This window comes from Eulemur rufifrons, chromosome 15 (assembly GCF_041146395.1).
Source record: "Eulemur rufifrons isolate Redbay chromosome 15, OSU_ERuf_1, whole genome shotgun sequence".
Taxonomy (NCBI): domain Eukaryota; kingdom Metazoa; phylum Chordata; class Mammalia; order Primates; family Lemuridae; genus Eulemur; species Eulemur rufifrons.
Genome location: NC_090997.1, coordinates 85,271,901 through 85,294,872, shown reverse-complemented (window position 1 = coordinate 85,294,872; position 22,972 = coordinate 85,271,901). Strand labels below are relative to the sequence as shown.

The 22,972-nt window shown below is 45.7% G+C and overlaps 1 protein-coding gene across 1 annotated transcript; it reads left to right on the top strand.

The window, feature by feature from the left end:
* Positions 1 to 1,223: 1,223 nt before the first annotated feature.
* On the top strand, positions 1,224 to 3,387 carry OLIG3 (oligodendrocyte transcription factor 3). Its single transcript, XM_069488879.1, has one exon. It carries the CDS (start codon positions 1,452 to 1,454, stop codon positions 2,268 to 2,270), a length of 819 nt encoding a protein of 272 aa, XP_069344980.1. The 5' UTR covers positions 1,224 to 1,451; the 3' UTR covers positions 2,271 to 3,387.
* The last annotated feature ends 19,585 nt before the right edge of the window (positions 3,388 to 22,972 follow it).

Below are 22,972 nucleotides of genomic sequence, written 5' to 3'. Positions count from 1 at the left end.
CAAGTCCTTTCGTTGTCTAAACATACACACACACACACACACACACATACACACACACCGTATAGTTTATTATTTTTTCCTGAGCTTCCACTTTCCCTTGTCCGCCGGCGTAGGGCAGCCCTATCCGCGGGGACCCTCGGGCGCGGGCCCGGCTGGCGCTGAGCTACAGATGCTCCCGGCGCTCCCACACGGCGGCCAGAGGCAGCACGGCTTCGGGAGGGGACTGTCCCACCATCTTCAGCTAGCGCCAAGGTCCTGGAAGCCTGGAGCGGAAACAGTCTCTCCGGAGCTCTCAGGAACCTTTCCAAACCCTAGCAATCTCTCCCCGCCCCCGCCCCCACTCCCGCTCCGTTCCACCCCCCCCCCATTCCCAAACTGCTTTTCTTGTAGCCTGAGGATTTTTTCGCTCAGTTTTAGATCCAGGGAAGTTAGAGAATTGTGCAAAACTGAAATTCTTTTAGTAATCCATATTTTAAAACGAAAGAGGAGACAAAGAAAGTAAGAGACCTCTCCCCACAATGGTGTCAAGGGCAAACCCATCACCAAATATGGACATCCCGTTACAACCACACCAGAAGGGTGCAATAAACAAAATCGACAGAATGGCAGCGTTTAGGAAAAGTGATCTAGTGAAGAAAAACTTCAGACAGCGAACTTGGATATGCTGCCCTCCCACCGCCACCCCTCAGCCCTGGCTGGTAGAACCTGCCCTTCATCCGCACCTCTGTCCCTCAAACCTTTTCCTTAGGACCTCTTTTTGCCCATATTTCGCTAAACTTGGGAGCAGCTATGAAAGGAAGGAGAGAGAATGTTTGGATTCCTCTCTTAAAACCCAGAGGAACCTACGCCAACCGCCTGGCCCGCTTCTCTTCCCTTGCTTTGGTTGCTGATGTGTAATTTGGTTAGGGAAATTGGGAAAGGAGGGGGGGTGGGGTGGAAGAAAGTTTAAAAAAAAAAAAAAATCAAGGAGGCGTGAGCTGGAGCGGTGAGTGTGTCAATCAGAGGGTTTTGTGCCGGGGGCTCCTAGCGGTTCAGTGCAGAGGTGTCCCTGGGCGGCCCCACAATGAATATGAATAGGAATCCTTGCTAAATGGGACAGCAAAGCGCACCGCCCTGAATGATGGCACGTCATCCTAACCAGCCCAGGATAGATAGGAGGGCTCCTTTTGTCTCTTTTCTCCGCCGCAGCTCTATAAAAGCCCCTCTTTTTTCAGCGAGAGGTTAGTTCAAGCACACACCAACTAGCTGTCCAGGAAACAGCTTTACCGGAGAGAGGGGCGTGGGGAGGGAGAGAGGCGGGGAAAGGCAGTGCCTCTGCTTTTCTTCTCACGTCTTGCTGCTGAGAAGTGGGTTGCTGGGCTGGGCAGATTTTTTTTTTTTTTTAATTCAAGATTTTCTTTAATTTCGCGCCTAAAGCCTCCCTACGGTAGGGCCGCATCCCTTGTAATAAAATGAATTCTGATTCGAGCTCTGTCTCCAGCAGAGCTTCATCTCCCGACATGGATGAGATGTACCTGAGGGACCACCACCACCGCCACCACCACCACCAGGAGAGCCGTCTGAACTCGGTCTCGTCCACGCAGGGCGATATGGTGCAGAAGATGCCCGGGGAAAGCCTCTCTCGGGCTGGCGCCAAGGCCGCGGGAGAAAGCAGCAAGTACAAAATCAAGAAGCAGCTGTCGGAGCAGGACCTACAGCAGTTGCGGCTGAAGATCAACGGACGCGAGCGCAAGCGGATGCACGACCTGAACCTCGCCATGGACGGGCTGCGAGAGGTCATGCCCTACGCGCACGGGCCCTCGGTGCGCAAGCTCTCCAAGATCGCCACTCTCCTGCTGGCCAGAAACTACATCCTCATGCTCACCAGCTCCCTGGAGGAGATGAAGAGGCTGGTTGGCGAGATCTACGGGGGCCACCACTCGGCCTTCCACTGCGGGACCGTGGGCCACTCCGCCGGCCACCCGGCACACGCTGCCAACGCCGTGCACCCGGTGCACCCCATCCTGGGCGGCGCGCTCTCGTCTAGCAATGCCTCGTCACCGCTGTCCGCCGCCTCACTGCCGGCCATCGGCACCATTCGGCCTCCTCACTCGCTGCTCAAGGCGCCCTCCACTCCGCCCGCGCTGCAGCTGGGCAGCGGCTTCCAGCACTGGGCCGGGCTGCCCTGCCCCTGCACCATCTGCCAGATGCCGCCGCCACCGCACCTGTCCGCTCTCTCCACCGCCAACATGGCCCGGCTGTCCGCAGAGTCCAAGGACTTGCTCAAGTGAGCAGCGGGCCGCCCGGCTGCCAGGATGCGGGAGAGCGGCGGGAGGGGCCGCGGGGCCGGGCCGGGAGGGAAGGGGGAGGCTGAGGGCTCAGTCCACCGGAGGGCAGGCTCGGGGCCCGCGGCCTCCCACGCTGAGAGATCTCGGACCCCACTTGATCCCCGGAGGGAAAGGACCAAAACCAAACTGCAATTTATAGGTGGTAGCGAAGGGGGATCGAACAAGACGTCGTGTGTTGTGCATGCATGCTTCTTTTCCCCATGCAGCGCCAGTATTTCTCACTGCCATATGCTCTTGTCAAAACTGCATTTGTTGTATAAAGACGGGATCGGTGTAGTTAAAAACTTGCAAAGGGACTTTCGGGTTGGCTTTCTCTGGCTCTGTTTTCTCGCTTTGGAAAAAGAAGACCATCCCTTTCGTGCAAAACAAATGTAAATATTTCCTTGAGATGGATGCAATTATGATTGTCTCTGTCCTCGCCATAATTATTTCTGGAGGAGAGCGAGAGAGAGAGATATCAAGACCCAAGTTTTGAATCTCAACTCCGATCCAGGTCATGACACCTAGGTGGGTTTTCCTTTCAACGCAGTGTAGGTCAAAAGAGTGCATGCACGCTTCTAAATGAATCTTGTCTGAACATGTTGTGCAGGCCGTAGTGCCGTTTTCCTTGTAACAAGGATATTAGTGAATTCTCCGAAGTACTCCATATATCTGTCTGTGGTTGTATGAAATGAAAAAGGGGCAGAGTGCAAAGACCCACACTCACGCACACACGCTTCTTCCGCCACCCCTTCAAACTTCATTCCAAACCTCCCGGGGCTGTCCTGGGGGCCAGCGATTGCAAAAGCTTGGGCTCCCTCTAGTAGCTTGCCCCACCCCCCCTTGCTCAGTTATTCTGCATGCGGGGTTGGCTCTCTCTATTATCAGCTTTGAAAACTTAGCGTGGTTTGGGGAGGGGTTCCGTTTTTATTTTCCTGGACATTTGCTTGAAATATTTTGTTAGGGCCTCAAAGACAATACCTGTCTTTATTTTTTATATATTCTTGATAACTATGATATATTTATTAATAACCAGTGTTTCTGGATGAGATTTCAAATAAAAAAGAACCTTTAAATCCTGGCTTTGCCTTTGCCTAAAATCTTAGAAGATGCGGGTAGTGGGAAAGGAAACATGTGGCCCCGGGTAAGGTGTATCTGGGTATGGGTGAGGGATTTGAATGGGTGGGCAGATGGGAAGATTTTTCCATTATGACCAAAGAGGGTGGGTAAATTGGTGCTAATTGTTGCAACTAAATGTCCTTCAAATGGGGCATTGTCCACCTTCATAGTCTTATGCTATTTGAGCTCATTATTTCTCTGCAGTAATCAGACCCTCATAAACTCAGCAATTGAGATCAAAAAAGTAATCTGGAAACTCAAAGTGGCAGGAAATGAGAGGCGGAGTGGTGACTGCACTGGCTGTGTTGGCAACAGACAAGAATGAAGCAGTAAGTTAACTTCTTTTCACTTCAAATTGACCTTATGGTCTTTTTGTCTCCAAATTAAAATCCAGTTTACAAGGGCTGTTCAGAAAGTATCCATCCAGCCACTGTTAATATAACGAGAATGGTTACATAGCTGGATACTTTCTGGATAGCCCTCATATGTTTAAAAAGTCAACAGAGTGGTCCTAGAAAATAGCCAAATACTTACCTCGCCTGCCTGCCCCTTTGGGCAGCCAGCCTTGCAGAGAAAGGGGGAGCTTCTCTGCCTTGAAAGCTCTGGGGCAAGGCCACCACCCACCCAAATCTCAGCATCTTGCACATTTCTAGTGGGAATTCTCTCTTCTTTCCTCCCGTAGAAGATCGCTGGTCTCATTAGTCGAATACATTGAGCACCTTCTACATAAATGTGGACTAAACCATGGCTCATTTTAATCAATTACTTTTCTCTCTTCAGCAACTTCCCGGCCGTGTAACACTTTGAAATAGTTTGTATAAGCAGGAATAATCCAGCAAGAGGGTTCTGTTTATTTGTTTAAAGAGGGCAAGAAATTGAGCTCTAGCGATGATAACTCCAACAGCACGGCCTCTATTTCCATCTGAGGAAAATAGAACACTGTTTGAAATGTACCACCCCAGGATTTGCTTCTGAATGAGATGTAACAGTTACCTCACAGTTAGTTGAGGCCCAAGCTCCCCTTCAAGAAAGGGAAGCTCATCTTTCTAGGATCCAAGCACAAAAAGCACATCTAGGCAGCATTTACCCTCCCCTTCCTGGGCCCCTTCTCTGGGAGGGCAACTGTGTGGGTTCCCTTGCTGTCCACCTCACTCCCCTCCATCCCTTGTCACCCTCCCACCAACACCACCCTGCCCCCAGCCAGGAGGAAAAGCTGAAGTGAGGGTCTACAGTGGAGGGTGCTTGTTTTCACTGGTTTTGGGCAGACAAATGGGGGAATAATCGTCTGTTTCCCAAGGGTGATTCATTTCTCTGGGTGAGGAAAGAGCCTATTGAGGATTTATTTGAAACCAACACAAGGCAGCCCTCCAGCCTTTCCCGGAGTTTATTATTTAGAAAGGGGAGGGGAGGGAGAGGTTTCATCAATCAGGAAAACGACTTTCTCCTGAAGCACTTGCTTCTTTTGAGTCCTGTTTCCAAAGGCCTGGTTCTGGGGAAAGATTCTGGGGCCTTACAACTGGCCCAGTGGTGGGCCTCACCCTTTCTCTAGAGCTGAGGCTTAAATTGGGGGCTGGAAAGGAGTAAGGCCACACTCTTTACACTAGCGAAGCAGTGGCTTTTGAGATTGTGCTGCTGGGACAGAAATTCCTGGAGTTACCTGCAGTGGTCAATTTAGAGAGTTATGAGGTCCACTCTCATGAGCTAAAAGGAACGTGGAGCCTGGGGAACTCTACCCCAAATTCTCCAATTGAAATGAAAATAGACACTGCTTCTAACATTGTGGAAGTCCCCTAAATGAGCTGCGCTCTTTTCAGGATTACAAAAACCCCTTTAACCTGGGGACCAGGAGAGAGGATTTCTTTAAAAACAGGACAGGAACCCAGGGAGAAAGGCGTTTAGGAGCTAGGTCGTCTGAGGTTTCTGGATTTATTGGAAAGAAACAGTCACCACTCGCCTTTCCAGCAAGGGCCTTTCCATGGTGCAGCAGCTGGTCCGCTGAGGATGTGAGTTCGCTGGCAAACTTTTACTTTCGTTGTATTTCCCCTTAAATTCTCGGATTATTAATATCAATGCCAGAAACAAGATTTCATGGCTGTAAAGGTGAAAAATGGTTCTTGGCTGGAAGTTTTTTTCATTGCAAATTTGTCACTTACTCCAAAGTTCGAAAGTTTAAAGTAGTTTTTAATTTAATCTAGCAGCACAACGACGATGAGATCCTTTCATTCCAGATTAAACACTGCTTTATATATAAAAGGATAGCGACAGTCTCGTGGGCAGAGACACCTTGAGAAGCCCACTAGAAACCTCTTGGCACCTTCCCCTGCTGATGACTGAACTTTAAGGGTGGAAAAAAGTCACACGTAGAAAGGGAAAGTGAGGCCGGCGTTGGCTGGGCCCATCAGGTCTTTGTTCGTAGGGAAGCTCCCCATGTCCCTGGATGCTGAGGCGCTGGGCTTACGTCCTGCAAAAGAGCAGGGAGACGGGGCCTGATCTGGCCAAGCCCAGGGTTTCCTAGCTCCTGCAGCAGGAGGCCTGGTGTCCTGTCAAACTTCTTTTTTTCCAGCTGCTGGGTCCAGCGAGGTTTTGTGCCTCTACTGATGCCCTCGGCGGAAATGGCGGAAATTGCCAAAGTCCCCTCCCTCAGGGTGGATCGCCTGAGCACCTAGCTCAGGCGCCAAGATTTAACTGCACTTTCCAGGTTCCTTCCAGAGACTTCGGGGCTCCCTCTCCTCGTCTTCCCGCCCACTGCTGGGGGGCAGGGATGGCTGCTCCCACCGCTCAAGTTAAGGGTGGGCTCCAAACCCTCCCTGCCCAGACGCGAATGCTCTGAGACCTCCCTGCCACTCTCGCTCCCGCACCTCTGCGGGACCCGGGACTGGCCTTGAGGCCGGGACCCGCGGAGCCTCCACGATCCTGAAGACGCCCCACCGGAGCTCAGCCCCAGCCCTCGGGGCCCTTTCCGGGACTGATCCGGCCAGGGGAGTCAGCCCCTCCCCGGGGCACCTCTTCCGAGGGGTTCCTCAGGTCCAAGGCCACCCAAGGATCGTACCTCCCCAGCACCAGCCCAGGGCCCGAGCCAGGAGAGGGGAGCTGTGTGAAGGGGAGACCACGTCGGGGCCAGGCGCCCAGTCTGGCCGTCCGGCGTTTGGGCCCCTCTTAGTCACTGCGGCCCCAGCCCGGCCCAGGCTCCTCAGGTTTAGGAAGGAAGCGACTGGAGGCGCCGTTGCAAAAGAACTCTGGAAATGTCCTTCGAAAGAGCTGGGCCGAGGGAGGGGCCCCTGGTAGAGTGAGCTGCGCCTGCACCTTAAGAAGCCTCTAGGAAAACTCGCCCAGGTGTGAGTGCCAAGATTCCGGGGTGGGGGGTGCCCTCATACACCCAGTGCTCTTATAAGTAGCGGACAGGAGTCAAACTCGGAAGGCTCAAGCCTGCGGAGTCCGTTTTTTACTTGAATGTCCCTTTTCAGTGAAACCCTCCCTGGATCCTGGGGTCGCAGGCCTGCGAGGGGGTCGGAGACGGTGGGGTGCGGGGAACGCCTAGGGCAAGCGGGCAGCTGTAATCCTCGCTCGCCGCCGTCCCGGGAGCCCGGGAGAGGGATCCCGCCTGCGCCCCTCGCTTCGCCGCCCACCCACTGGGTACCGGGCCCCTGCCGCCCTGCTCCTGCATCCGGCGGCGGGAACGCGAACCCCTGAGCCAGACTCCAGCTCCACGTCGGGCTGGGGGGTCCCGGGCTTGGGACTGAGTCCCGTGGGAAGCATCGGTCTCCGCGCCTCGACCCCGACTCCTCGCTGCTCCGGGACCCCGCAGGACAGAGACAGAGAGGCGGGGACGCAGACGACAAAAGAAAAGATGCACTAGAGAGGGATTCCATAAAGTGAGCCCCATCCTCGACTGTGCCAACACCTGCAGAGAGCCTCGAAATACCTAAGCATTTATGGAAACTGGGAGGGAGGACAAATAAAAACAATAACAACAACCAACAAATCCAAACTCGAGCAGAAGTGGCAGGCGCTCTAGTCTCTCTGTTCCCTGCGCCCCACGGTCAGCCGGGCGGACACTCTCCAGAGTTTTTAAGCTGTGCAAAAGAGATCCGGTCAGGGTCAGCGTTGGGGACCCGGCGGCTGCGCCTTCCCTAGCCTTGTTTCCTCGCTGGGGACCTCGAGGCGGGGCGCCTCGCTCTCCCCGGCCGACCCAAGCCATAGCCCCCAGCGCGGAGCCTTTGCTTCTCACCCCAGCCCCGGCACTGCCCGCGGCTCCGGCATGGCACCAGGGCGCTCCAGTCCCGCACTAGCAAAAGAAAGTTTAACACGCCCGGAGAGCCGGCCAGGGGCGGGAGGGCCTGGAGGTGCTGGGGTCGAGGCCCCAGGGAGCCGGGAGGGAGGGGTTCGCAGATCTGGGAGTTCGATGCGGGGCCTTGATTTTGCTACTGTCCTAGGTTAGGGTGGAAGCACAGTGGTCGAGTTTCTGTCGCCCTAGGAGGGCAGGGGCAGAGAGGGAGCTACGCTCTAAGAGTCTGTGAGGCAGTTTAAGTAGCTGTCCCCCAAAATGTTTTCGGGTTCTGTCCGGCCCTGACTCGATCAGGACCTCTCTTTCCCTCGCAGTCTGCGACCAACACCTCGGAGAGTGCAAGAGCTGGGGCCTGATTCCGGGGGCGCCACAGTTTTACGCGCTAGCACCCCTCACTTCCCTCAGATCTGGAAAACCCCAGAAGCTCGGTACTGAGGGCACCCCCTCTTTGCACACTACAGGGCTGCGGTGCCGAGAACGCACTTCTGCCACAAGAAGGTTCCTTAGTTCTGCAGGAGGAAATAGTGGTGGGAGCGGGCACATTTTATGGAGATGGAGACTTTTTCTCCTCCTGGTTATTCAGCGCCTCCCATCCACCCCGGCTCCCTTCCGTGTACCTGGGGAAAGGATAAGGGAATTTCCAGCATCATTTGAACACATGTGTAAACATATAGCGCCCTAGTGCACCCCCAGCCGAGTAAGCCTTGGCAGTACTTCCCTTGGAATTTCTCTTCATCTTCCTCCACTTCAGCAATAAACGTTTTCTGAGTGCTTCCGATCTGCCAGGCTCTGTGAGGGGCATCAGAGGGGACGGAGGGGGGAACGGTAAAGAGAAGTGAGACATTCAAATACAAAAGAAATAGCACCCGTTCCGGGGCCCTCACAGCCTCGCGGGTCACCTAAGTCCCCGAAGTCCGATGGCAAAAACTCCACTGGCCGCACAAAACAAAAGTGCTGCAAGCGCGTCCTTCCAGAAGCTTTTTCAGATGCTAGAAAACTCACTCTCTATTCCCTCTACTAGAGAGGACAGGAGCAGATGCCTTTGATTAATATGAAAATAAAAAGAAGCAATGGTGGCAGTACTTAGTTTCGTCGCAGTTTTTTGGAGATTTATTGACACAGAGATAAACTTCAGTCTGGGGCATCGCCATAATTCATGTTCCCATTAGTTATTAGCAAATAAGCAAATCGTTTTTCTTTTAACTGGTTTTTTTAAAGAAAAAATGTAAAAGGAGGAGGGAGGTTGGGGGAAATCTTTTTTTAATGGGATTATAGTCATTATCTGCCTTGTCTCCCTTGCTCCCCAAGCTGCAGAAACTTGCCTCTGGACTCCAGAGTTCACCAGGCTGTGTTCTAACCATAAAACAATCCTGTAATTTCCTTCAAGAACAAAAGTTTTCAAAGAAATGACCTGCACGGTATCCCCCTCAATAAAGCAGAAGTGACTAAATGGCCCGTTAATTACTCCATCCCTGCAGGGGGAGGGAAGCTTCCGAATGGATATCGCTACAAACCCTCTGTTGACTGAAGCTGTGGTCTGTCCCCAAATGTACAGCTGGGGCTGGGCCATTGAAAACCCAGACAAAACCAAATCCCTGATAAATAATCCCACCTAGAACACAAAGATTCAGCATACAATTGTGGGGTCTGCTGGATCCTCAGAGGAGGCCAGAGGGAGCTCCTTTGGGGCTTCCGGTAATCTTTAAAGCTTGAGGCCAGGGGTTCTTCGACAAAAGTTAGAAAAGAGCTTGTTTGACTTCTCTTCCCATCTGAGTTGAATTTCTTTCTCTTTAAACGCAAGACTTTGACTGTAATTCCTTTATCCAAATTTTTTTGTACTAATTACAGTTTGTTTCTTTATTTAGTACATTTTTGGTTGATTCTTTTCCCCCAGTTGTTTCTCTAGTAATGATTTGAATCTAAGAAGACACATTTCGAGTGTCATAGTAAGAAAGTAGAGAATCAAAATATAAGAGGAAGGTTGGGGTTGCTAGTCTCTGTGTCTTTTCACATCCACAAGGTAACAACTACATGACTTAATTAAATATATTTTTTAAATTAAAAAATTAAACAGCTGTATTGAAGCCCAAGCAAAAGTGAAGAGTTAACTTGGCATCAGAGACAGTTAATTGAAAAAGTTCAATTTTTTCCTCTTTAAAGTAAAAAAACACACATAAACATGTTCTATACTAATTGAGAAAATACTAGTTTCAATTTAGTATACATTTGGCCTTTGTGGGTCCATTTAAAATAATGCAGAAAGGTGAAATCTGGCTTGTATAAGATGGGTATAATGAAAGTGATCAAGATGTAGATATGATCTATTTTGAAAATTAGTTCTTAGCCTTAACCAGGAATAGCAGAAGAGTGTGTCCAGACACACAGTTTGCGGCACCCACAATCACTTCTTAAGGAAGCGACCCTGAAAGGTCAGGTGTTGATTAAAGCCAAGCTGTGCCTTCCTGGTTGCACCAGGTAGTGTTGTATGAGCTAGTCTATATAAAGCATGGGCATGAGGGAGGCCAGCTCACAGGTGATTAACATTGAATTGTGCTTCATATGGAATGGTGGCAAACATAAATCTTGCTCTTATTGGAAAAGTATAAAAACGAGTGAATCAAGAAGAGACTCATCATTTAAACTCAGCTTGGCCCCCAAGCAATATTGGACTTTTGTTTTGGTTCTTTATATAGCTAACTGTTCATCCCAGTTCATATGACAGATGTACAGACATTGTGCCCTGTGTAGCCCAAATAGGGTTGTCCTTTTCAATACTAAAGACATCTTTGCATGTCTACAAAATAGTCTTCTCAAGATCGGACTTCCCCACAGGGCTACACAGAGACAAACCTGAAAAATTAGAAGCCATTTCCTCTTGCTAAATAGTCCATAGGGAAATAGAAGCAAAGAAGGCAATTTGTTTCCCATTTTTACTAAATTATATTATTAATAAATCAGATCCCAAGACTGAATAAAGTAGAGTTCTAGAAATTATACTATCTGACCACGCAGAGGTGAGTTAGTCTCTTTTTCTTTCCTCTGCAGAGATTAATGTGCTCAGGTATCAATGTCCCTTCCCAAAGGGCATTTTGATATGGAAGTTTTTTTCATTTTTCACCCTTAGGTATTTGGTTCTCTAGCATTTCCTTCATCCTGTGGAGTGCTTGCCAGGCTTTTAACTGAAACATTTGATCTCTTCAGGGCAGAGAGTACATTGACTTAAGGCTAGTAACTTTTCATCATTATTGATATAGGCAGGTTTTTAAGTAGAAGATACTAAAAAATATTTATTGTATTTTTCACAGTAAATACTAGATCCTAATACAAGAAATTTACAAGGCAGCTGCAACTTGAAGGACAACACTAATAATAAAAACTTTTTGGGATATATTATAAATGGAGAGACCTAATATTTTTTGGAAACAATATTACTTAAACCTCAGCCAAATGCTAATTTGTCCTTGAAGTGGCTGATGCTGACAGTGCTGGGGTGGCTGGAGGAGGACAGAGGAAGAGGTAGATAGGACTGTGCTACTTTTCTAAATTGTGATTCCCACTGTGTAGACCCTATACTTTTTCCAAGGGGTGAGATGCTTTTTTCAAATATTTACTTGACCATTTTAGATCCTTTTCTTTTTCTATAATTAACTTCCTTCGAAATTTGATATGAAGGTTGGTCATCCAAATTATACAAGTAAACATACCTGCCCTCTGCTCCAGAGGGAGACAATATCTCCATCTTCCAAGGCTGTTCTCTATACAAACACCCTCGAGTAGACAGTCCTGAACAAGGCTTGTCACTGCCTCTGATCACAAGATGTACAGAAAAGCCAGAGATCTGTGAAGGATTGTCTATCAACAGAGGGTTGACATGAGTACACTCTTGAGTGTTTGGCACACTGTCATTATCTTCGGTCCAAGGCCAGTGTCTAGTAGCATTTCCCTCTCCCACATAGACATGCTTCAAATGTGTTTGACATATATCACTGACTATGTATGAAGTGTAGGAATCCTAGTAAAATAAGCAGTGTTGTTTTGTGTGTGTACCTATTTTTAATTTATATATCAGGTGTGGTATAGACTTCCTTTTGTTTCTTACTTACTTCTTTTGTTTCCACTTCACCATTTGTTAATCTCGTTCCCAATTTTTAACTTCTGCAGAATACTCCATTCTGCGTATCCGTCATGTTTCATTTATCACTTCCCTAGTGATGGAACTTAGCTTCCCTCAAGCATCCTGCTTTGGCAACACTGCAATGAACATCTTTATATATATGTATGTCTCCTCTTGTATCTGCCCAAGAATTCCTCTAAGGTATAGAACCAATATCCTTCGCTTATATTTCTATCAGGTTACCTATTGTTTTCATTTTGTTTCTCAAGTGTTACTTGTATAGTTTAGATATCAAAAGTTTTAGGTGTAAAATCATCTTTTCCCAGCCTAATATCTGTATACTAATTTTCCCAACATTGACTGCTACACAATCTGTCCTTTCCTTATTGACTTGTGGTAGCATCTTTATCCTCTATCAAGTTTCTGTACTCATGGGTTTGTTTCTGAACTCCCTATTCTGTACCATTGGTATATTAATCTGTTTCTATGCCAGACCAGTATGTTTTTATTACCATGAATAAATATTATGTCTTAGTATCTTGTCAAGTGAGTCCAGGGAGGATAAATTTTTACTTTTTTTCAGCATAGTAATATTTGTCTCCAAATTGAATACAAGCTAAGCTAACTAGAATAATAATTTTTAAAAAATTGCATGCTAATATTATTACAAAATTTTTACCACCTTTTCCCAGATGGTGGAGCATTGGTAGGAGAAGAGCTTTGTGTATATGCAGGCTTTTTGGAGTTGCTATAATATTCTTATCTTTTCACTCTCTTTATTTCTTCAACCCCAGAGCTAGCAACCATGGGAAGAATTCTCAAACTCTCTGACTTCTGACTTGAAGCAATTTAGTGCTTCATTACTCTGGGCTTAGAATCAAGTTTTCCCCTAATTGTAAAGCCCCAGAACAGTGTTCATTCATTATATTCTACTACATTATATAGTCTATGTCACTGTACACCTACCATACAGTGTCTTATACAGTAGATAATAGGAAATTTCTTCAACAAAGAACTTTTTGATCATACTGAAAGAATATTTTGCAGATAGATTCAAATTTAAATGGAAGCCTTTCAAGTGTGGGTATGATCTTCCAAACCTCCATGATCCATCCCCCTTGTGCAGAATGCTTGCTCCCACCCCATGCCTCTGCCTTGGCCAGCCTATTCTTGTTAGCCTTCACATCCCAGCCTACTCTCTCTTCACTGGGAAGGCCCAGCCAGTGCCAGTTCACCTTCCATGTGCTCCATGGCACAATGTACTTCCCTCACAGCACTCTCCACCTGGACCCATTTGCTTGTCTCCCTCCCCCTGGAATGTAAACCTCATAGGGCAGGACCAGGGTGGTCCTGTTCACCCAGTGTAGTGTCTGGAACATGGTAGGTGCATAAAGAGCAGTTTGCAAATCAATAAATGAGAAATAGAGGAGAGTCCAGTTTTGGATGGGTAGTTGCATATGGTGACCTGTAGTTTCTCTTCCAACTATGAGCTTTCACAGCAATATAATACAAAATCACAAAGTCTGGATAAATTTACCTCTGTTTAAAAACCATAGTTACATTGAAATAAGGACCTTTGCCTCTAGGCATTTTTTGGAGTGGAAAGTAACTTTATTATTTAATCATATAAGTAAGAGGAAAGAGTCACCTTGTTACCTTGATGGCTCCATGTTTGTGTTTTATGTTGACAGTATTTGCCTTTTAGTGAGTAATGTGCATTCTTATTTCATTGGTTTTTCTCAATAGTTTGGCAAGATAGCATTAGCTCCTTTCCACAGGTCAGGAGGGTGAGGATTACATTAAGTGAGTTGGAAAGAGTGCACAGCCAGTAAATGGTGCAGCTAAATTTGAACCCATGCTGTCTCACTCTAAAGTTGGTGCTCCTAACAGCTGTCCAAATCTTCATGTATATTCTTTTGATCTGTTTCTTTGACTTCTCACTCTCTTCCCTAGAGGTAGCCATGCTCTGTTGATGGTAACCTACTTAATACTATTCATCCCTCCCTCTAATGTCATCGGCTGTCTTGGAGATATTTTTTCTGTAATCATTCAGTCATTCAATGAACCTTGCCCTGCTGTGGGCACTGTACTAGCTTCTGAGGATGCTGTTGGGAAGGAGGAAGATGTAGTGTCCACACTCAGAAAGCTTAGAGCCCACTGGGGGAAATAACCAGGCAAATGGCAAAACAGTGGAATAAACTCTGTGATAGAGGGGACACCACCAGCAGCCGTGGGCACCTAAGCCTGTCTTGAGGCATATCAGCTGAATTGCTTGTCAGGTGACGAGGTGGGGCACCAGGCAACAATACAGAGGAAGGCCCAGAAGCAAAAGAGAGCAGAAGGGATTCGAAAGATGTTTTCGTGCAGCTGAAGTATAGGATTCCTGTGTGTGAGCGGATTCCTGTGTGTGAGTGGATTCTAGTGGAGCAAAATGAGATATGGTGGGGCAGAGGTCAGTGGAACCCATGGCCAAGAGGCATTGCAATCCATTCACTCACCTTGTTCAACACAGATTTACTCAGTTCCAATTATAGTAGTAACCAGATTGCTCACATCACACTCAATCATTACCATGCCCTCCTCTGGCTTTACCTGTATTGATTCATTTAATCATTGCAACAATCCTATGCATTAAATACTCTTATTATTCCAGTTTTAAGGATGAGAAAACCAAGGCCCAGAGAGATTGGTAACTTTCCCAAAGTCACACAGCTATTAAGTGGCAAGGCTGAGATTCAAATTCATGCAGCCCATCCCAGTGTCCATGCTCTTAACCATTACAGTAAATTGCTTCTGGGGATAAAGTGATGAACGAGACAGATAAAGCTTCCTGTTCTCATTGCAGGGAGGAGAAAGGAAATGGACAGGTGAACAATAAGTACTCGAACAAGATGGCGTGGCGATAAGAGGTGTAAAGAAAACCAAACAGCATGACAACTTGGTTAATTAACATTAGCAGTGGAAGCCAGGGAGGGCTCCACTGAGGGGTGACAAATGAGCTGAGACCTGAAGGACAAATGGAAGCCAGAGAAATCCAGGCTATGGGAGCCAGAATATATGGGTGAGCTGCTGGGGATGTGTGATGGTTAATTGTATGTGTCAACAAGGGTAGGCTGTGGTGTTCAGTTGTTGGATCAAACACTATCTAGATGTTGCTGTGAAAATATTTTGTAGACATGATTAATATTACAATCAGTTGACTTTAAGTAAAAGACATTATTACTCTCCATAATATGGATGGGTCCCATCCAATCAGTCAAAGGCCTTAAGAGCAAACTCTACTGGTTCCTAGAGAAGAAGGAATTCTGCCTCATGGCTGTAACACAGAAATCCTGCCAGAGTTCCCACTCTGCCAGCCTGCCCTGCAGACTTCAGACTTTCCAATTCCTTAAAATAAATGTCTGTCTCTCCCTCTCTCTCACTGTATATTCCTATTCCTTCTGTTTCTCTTGGGAACGCTGACCAAAACAGGATGATCAGTAAAGGGAGACTCAACTCCTGCCCTCACAAAGCTTCATCACATAGAGAGAAATAGATGTTGAAAGACCTGATTACATAATTCAGAATTTAATTCCAAGGGCAGAGACTGTCTCTTTATTCATTTTATATCTCTTGAGCACTGGGATCAGATCCTGGACAACAGAGATATGGGGAAGATATTTCCTGGCTGAGAGAATGAGATCCAGAGTCGGGAGAACAAGGTTCCAGTGTGATTTCCGCCACAGCAGAGCTGTGTGACTTGGGGTGACACACTTAACTCTTCTGAGCCTGTTCCCTTCTCTGTGAAAGGAGGGCCTTACACTAAATGTTCTTAAGGTTCTTGTGTGTTCTAATCACCTGTGATTTTTTGAGAACAAGTGGAAGGCAGATAAGGATAATGCCTAGGTCCTCATCTACTGATGAGAACAGCAAATGCCAGCAATGTAGCGCTAGAGATGGTTTTTGTTAGTCGTGCGTGTGAGAGATTGCTAGGATCCCCAAATCCTTGCCCCAACAACCTTCAGCGGGGTTCTGGGGGCTATACACAGAGAGCACCCAGGCCAGCATGTCATCCACAGCTAGGACCTTGACTGCAGTCTGAGTCTCCACTGGGTCTCCCAACAATGCGAGCTCCAGTACACCTCTGGGTGAAGACCCAGATATTAGCAGCAGGTTTGCATATCATCTTGGTTCCCTTGAGACTCACTGTGCTAGTTTCTGTACTAGCACTAGCACTAGCTGCTGTAACAAAGTGTCACACACTGGCTGGCTTAGAAAAACAGAAATTTATTCTGTCTTGGTTCTGGAGCTCAGAGTCTGAAACCAAGGTGTTGGCAGGGCCATGCTCCCTCCAAAGGCTCAAGGGAAAAATCCAGATCCTTCCTTGCTTCTTTCAGCTTATGGTGGCCCCAGGCATTCCTTGGTTTATGGCAGCTTAACTCCAGTCTCTGCCTCCATCTTCATGCGGCTTTCTCTCTCTGTGTGTCTAGAGGGGTCCAAATTTCCCTCTTCTTGTAAAAACCCCAGCCATTGGCTTAGGGCTCATATAATCCAGCATGAACTCATTCTAACTTGACTGCATCTGCAAACACCCTATTTCCAAATAAGATCACATTCACAGGTTCCAGGTGGACATGAATTTTGGAGGGGGACTCTATTTGTCTTAATCTGTTTATCCTGGTGTAACAAAATACCTTAGACTGGATAATTTACAAAGAACAGAAATTTATTTCTCACAGTTCTGGAGGCTGGGAAGTCCAAGATGAAAGTTCCAGCACCTGATGTCTGGTGAGGGTCCGGTCTCTGCTTCCAAGATGGTACCTTGTTGCTGCATCCTCAAGAGGGATGAACGCTGTGTCCTCACATGGCAGAGGGGACGACAGGGCAAAAAGGGACCTAAGCTAGTTCCCCCAGCCCTTTTATAAGGCACTAATCCACTCACTAATCCTGAGACAAAGCCCTCAGGCCTTAATCACTTCCCCAAAAGGCCCCACTCTTAACACCACCACAATGGGGATTAAGTTTCAATATGAATTTTGGAGGGGACACACTAAACCATAACACTACTCAACTCAGCACACCCACCCTGCCGTTCTTTAGCCTCCTGGGTAGGCGCAGGCTTGTCCACTAACCTCTCAGGAGGGGCAGATGCGGAGGAGAAGCTGAGCAGAGGACCACGGCTGCCTGAGAGCACAGGACGTCTTCCCACTGTGTTCTGGTCAGAAGCCCTTTAATATTTTTGTGGACCCTCTGCCTCCTTTTCTGTGAACTGATTTCTGTCTGTCCTCGCTTGTTCCAAATAAAAGTGAGCTTGTTTGTTTGTTTTTGGTGGAGAGTATTAGCTGAGTGGGAAGGAGTGATACGGGGATGAGGAGAAGGATAAACAGGGAGGAGAAAACCTTAACACTCCTTAGATATGAGCACATGTGAGTGATAGTTCTGACCTATTCTTGAGATAGAAAAGGATGAGAGAAAAAAAGTTGCTATTAAGTGCCCAACTGACACCTCTTTAGTTTCATCCTAAATTTAATTCTTGGGAAAGTAGCAAAGCAGCCCATGCAGAGTGTTTTATTCCTTTAGGTTTATAGAAGTTCAAATAGAATGTTAAAATCAGAACTATTTGTTTTGTCTGTCTTTAAAATAAAGGTTGGAAGGAGAAAAATTAGAATTACTTTTTTGCTGTTATAAGATGAAAACTTGCCTTTCTTCTCATATTTGTGTAGTTTTTGTCAGTGTTCCTCTTTATAAATCAGCTTGAATGAACAATTTTGTGTATAGAGCTTTTAAATACCTAGTGTTGTTTTCTTCTCTACTTGCTTAAAATTGTGTTTGTTTGATAGCAAAGAGGAATGTTTTTCTATTAAATAATGAAGATTTGGTGGGGGGGGGGGATCTGCTATGTGCTGGGTTCTGCCCTAGATCCTGGAGATGCCACGGTAAACAATATTGACAAAGTTCCTGGGCCTCACAGAAGTTAGACTCTGGTATTATTATTATCAAAAAATAATATTTCCTTTTCATGGGAATTATTGATTTATGTTTTTTACTGAATTGTCTGTTGGAATCCTAGTATTTTGCTAATTAATTTGTGAGATGTTCATGTAAAAAGTGATAAATAATTTCTTAAAAATATCTCTTATAGTTTGTCCTTTGTCTCTTAATTTCGGTTATTTTCTTTAACACATAGAGGACTTATATGTAGTTATATCCATGAAGTCATTTACTCTTGATTACTTTCATGCTTTTGTCAATGTTTCCAGTACCAAGACAATTGATATCCATTGTTCTTTTGTATTAGAAAGTATATAGTGAGACTAAATTAAAAAAACGAGTACTAACCAAGGCCCAAACTTACTTTTTAAAAATTATCATTTTTAATCCCCGAACCATTCTCTTCAGGTAGCTATAATATTTGTCCCCGTTTTATGAATAAATAACAGTTATAACTGATGCTTAGAGAGGCAAATATCTTGCCCGATTTTAAACAGACTCCACCCAGATTTGAGCTACCGTTCCTCTACCTGAGAATTACTTCCGAGTACAGTGCAGGGGAAGAAACAAAATTGGTTTCTTCCCTACGTAACTAACTGCGTTCCCCAAAATGATTTATTGAATTTATTGATTCTCCCTTCCTTTTCCCATTGATTGAGGATGTCTCTATAAAATATTAAACATTTATGTGTAGTAAGAACTTTCTTGTACGTAGTAAGGGCTTTTTTACATGTACTAAATACATTTACTGTGCTCCTTCTATTTTTTCCATTTTGTTTCGTTTTGCTTTGTTTCGTGGGGAATAAGAAACATGTTTAAAAAGATTTTTTTAAAATATAAATTTCCTATTTTTTTTTTAATCTCCTCTTTTAAAGAGCATTAATGAAACTTCTTTAGGTATATAGCTACATTCAGACTTAACATTTTAGGAAGAAAACGAATGAACATACTTATTTTAGGTTAATTTCTTTTGATTCCTTCCTTCAGAGATGGTTTTGAACTAAAAGATACTGCTGGGCTGTTTAACCTTTTACCTCCTGATGTCTGACCCAATTTAAAAATATCTAGGAAGTTAGGTGTTTAGTGGAAGGCATTTTACCGAGGTTTGCAATCAGAGTTAAGACTCACTCTAATTTCTGCTCTTTCCCAAGGAGGGCTTGGTGAACTGGAAGCAGCTTTATGCAGATGAATAGTGTAAATGACCCAATTGTGTCCCCGGTTCAAGCCCTACCTCTTTTTAGCCCCATTAATCTTCAGCCAAAACAAAATGACTGCCACAGACAGAGGGATAAGACAGTTTGTGACGGACTGGAAACGTGGCAGCTGAGTGTGTTTCCCTCAGCTAAGTATGGGGGTGTTTCTGAGACGAATACGAAGGAATAATTTGGCCCCCAGAGAGAACTTCTATATCTAATTTTAGCTTTTCTGGCTTGAGAGTTAGGAAAAGGAATACATTTCCTAGTGTCTCAGTGTACGCCTAGCATCTTTTGCTGGCAAGTTGCCCTTTCTGGCAGTTAGAAGGGCTTCACATCTTCAGGTGTAGTTGGTTGACCAGGCCCCGACCACCGGCCTTTCTGTGGGCATTGCAGCGCCCTCTCACTTGTCTGCTGTGCCCTGAGCTTTGGCCCTGATTCCCTACAAATCTGCATACAAATAATTTAACACTTGACTTGATTTAAAAAACAAACATGTCTCTTAAATCTCTCACTCAAAAAGACTGCTTGTTGCAGAAATCCAAGGAAGCAAAGAAATTAAATCTCACTTTCTTGTTTTAAAAGTGCTTTACATATATCACCACCAACCAGCCTGTAAATTTTAGTCAGTCCTTAAACCAGTCTTTTAAAGGAGCTGAAAAATGTCCCTGTGTCCTCAAAGGACACACCTGTTATCTGAAACAGTTTTTAACCAGCTTGTTAAGCGGCTTTGACAGATCAAAGACCCCAGACAATGGACACAAACTTTAACAATAGTGCAGCCTTGAGCAAAAGGTCCTGTCAAAGCCAGGCTTGTGCCCGTGGCATTATGGCTGGCAATTGAAAATAAATTTTACTTGAATAAGTACCTCAGCCGATCAGAGGCGCTGCCGCTGCTGAAACAAAAGCAGTTGGGGATAAGTTATTGACTCCAGTGACAGCCTGAATGAACTTCATTATGCCAGCCCACTCTTGGTAAATGTGTCAGGTTTTAAACTGAATTAGGTGGCAGGTGCATGGACCATTTCCCTGCTCCCCTTGAGACAGCAGACAGCCAATCATCACCTGATTCTACAGACAAATGTTTAGATTTGTTTTTCATATTGCACGGCCATAAGTGAAAGCACATTTAAATCTTTTTTCCTTATCCTCCATCACCGATGTGTTATGTTCCCATGAGCAGGTCATACCCACGCTTTGGTGTAATGGGATTCATAAAGGCCTGGACCGCCACCTCTGCCCCTCCTTCTCCCTCCCGGGCATAGATTTTTTCAGGGACAATCTGGAGTCTTCACTCCAGGTTATTGGATTTCAGCTTCAGAACAGCAGCTCCTCTTCTGTTCTAGGAGATTAAAATGCAAGGACACACATCCACGATCTCTTCCATCTTAAGAACTTTGAAAACACATAAGCATGGACATTCCGATAGGTTTTAACCAGAATGAAGCCACAGACTGACTTTTCAGTTGATAGAAATCAGATATTTTAAACTGTATTAAGTATTTCTCTCTAGCAAACCTTGTAACACCTGCCAACCCTCCTCAGTTCAAGCAGAGTCAGTCACTCTGGGGTTTTTCTGCTGTGAAACCATGTATGTCTGTCTGTCTCTCTCTAACTAATTTGCTTGTATGTTTGGCTTTAAAACATTTGTTTTACGATCTTCCCTAGGCCTATAAGAGTAAATGCAAGATCAGCTAAACTTCAGATATTTTGATGCCAGCTCTCATTACTTAATCATGAGACAGGACTATTAAGACTCCTAAAAATGAAAGCCCAGACTTTCAACCAGAGAGGGACAGAGTTGGCTTACTCCACTGGCTGTGTGCCTTATTAAAGTTAATGAGCAAGAAGATTCCCTTTTCCTAAGTATCTTAAAGACCCGAAGTCTTTCCTCCCAGTAAAGTGCCTTTTGCTTCTGAATAACGTTTTCATTATTCATGATAAATAACAGTACTTTTCTTGACAATCATCTTAAACTGTAAAGTAGAACTCCTTCCAGAAATTGTCAGCTCCACCCCCAGTGAAGGAATAATAAGATTTTTTAAAAATCTCATATTAAAGCATCAAGGACATACCAATCCAGTTTTTGTTGTCCTTTTGATGATGTCTAAGCACAATTTGATTCAAATCTCCAAAGGAACTCTATTCAGTTTTGGCCTGTATTTACTTCACAGTATTGTTTTGTTGGATACAATGGTTTAATGTTTGCATTTTAATATGAAGACGAATTTTGACTCTTTTTACTTCTACAAAAACATCAACATTTTAAAATTTATATATGTAAAAATCTGGATGATACATATCATCCAGGAGTACAAAATTGGTTTTCCTTTAGGGCTAAGGGCTTCCCTGAGTCAACACAGGGAAGGGGCTCTGCAATGCTCTCAACTTGCTGGAGCTGTTCCTCCCCCGACCACAGCAGATGGTGTTTCATAGTTGGTCACAAATGGCTGTCAGCGAGTGTTTGTCTGCCTGCCAGTAACCTGTGGTTCAGGGACTCCCTCAGAGAGTGTACCAGCTCTGACTCTGCTGATAACAGCATTCGAGAAAATGATCCGTCCTTTCTTGTCAGGCACAAAATTAGCCATCTCACTTTCAAACTGTTGACAAGGGGGATATGAAAGAAATAAGGGCTGTGCCGGCCCAGCTGATGTTTCCTCAGCTCTGGTTCTACGGGCCTCATGCAGACAAATCCAAAAGCAGACTTTATGACAACGGCGTTGTCACCAAATAGACAGTCTTGGAGCAGACCCAGTTCTGGTACCAGCATTGCCTGCAGGGACTTGCTTGAACTCTCCATTGGACTAGTTTTGATCTTTAGAGCAACAGCTATTTTCTCACCCCAGGGCCTCAGTCAGACTTCATACTGAAGTGACCTTTTGTGGCATTGCCTTGGATGAAGGGGGAGGAAGAGCTGAGTGTGGCAAAGGTTCCGAGCACTGTCCTTGTTGCTCTCGGCACCACCCCCACCCCCCTGAAAGGCAGGACGCTGCTCTTTGCGCTGTGGATGCAAACAGCGCAGAAGCACACGAGGCAGCCACTGTGAACCAAAGGGGGAGAGGACGAGGGAAGAGCAAGAACGAGAGAGAAAGGAGGGGAGAAACAGAGGGGAAATAGCCAGGAATTTAGAAGGTACTAACACTCGCTGAGAGCCTACTCTGGGCCAGGCATCTATGTGTAATTCTCACAGCAATTCCGTAAGTTGGATGTCATCATCCCTATTTTACAGATGAGGGAAACACAGCTCTGAAAAAATAAGTAGTGTCACAAAATTAGAAAGTGGCAGAACCAGGATTCCGACTCCAGCCAATACATTCCAGATTAAGGGGCTGGACTCTGAAGTGAGGTTCCTGACTTGCGCCTGGCTTCACACTGCAGGATGTGCAAACTTGGGTGTAATTATTTAACCTCTCAATGCCTCAGCTTCCTTGTTTGTAAGATGGGTCTATTCACAATATCCGTCTCCTGGAGTCATTGTGGAGGATGAAGTAAGCTAATGCCTGAGTACTTTGGAGAGTCCTGGACGCTAGTAAGCATTTTTCTAGAGTATATTTTTATTCTTTACTGCTCTTGTGGTTTTCAAGTGTTTATTTCAGTGTTGAATCACTATCTCCTTACTGGCAAATGCCCCTTTTAGAAGCCTCATCACAGCAAGATACTTTTTTTCCGATACTTTTACATTTCTAGTTTATTGTTTACTTGCTTGTTTTTTTAAAGCCTGTGAATTCCAGGCCTGTCGTATCAATTTAGTGTATAGATGTGGAAAGAAAAGCAACTTTTATATCAGAAAGTGGCTGAATCCTATTTATGCCATTTCATAACTGGGTAACCCTGGGCAGACTGCTAACCCTCCTGCAGCCTCAGATCAGCCATTGATACGATAAAAAATACTTAATGCTTTATAGAACTACTACAATGATTAAATGAGCAAAAGTATGTAGAGTGCCGAGCACAGAATAGACACTCTGTACTGTACAGTTGTTAG

Excerpts from the sequence above, each read along its gene's own strand:
- OLIG3 (XM_069488879.1), top strand. The coding sequence starts at position 1,452 with ATGAATTCTGATTCGAGCTCTGTCTCCAGCAGAGCTTCATCTCCCGAC.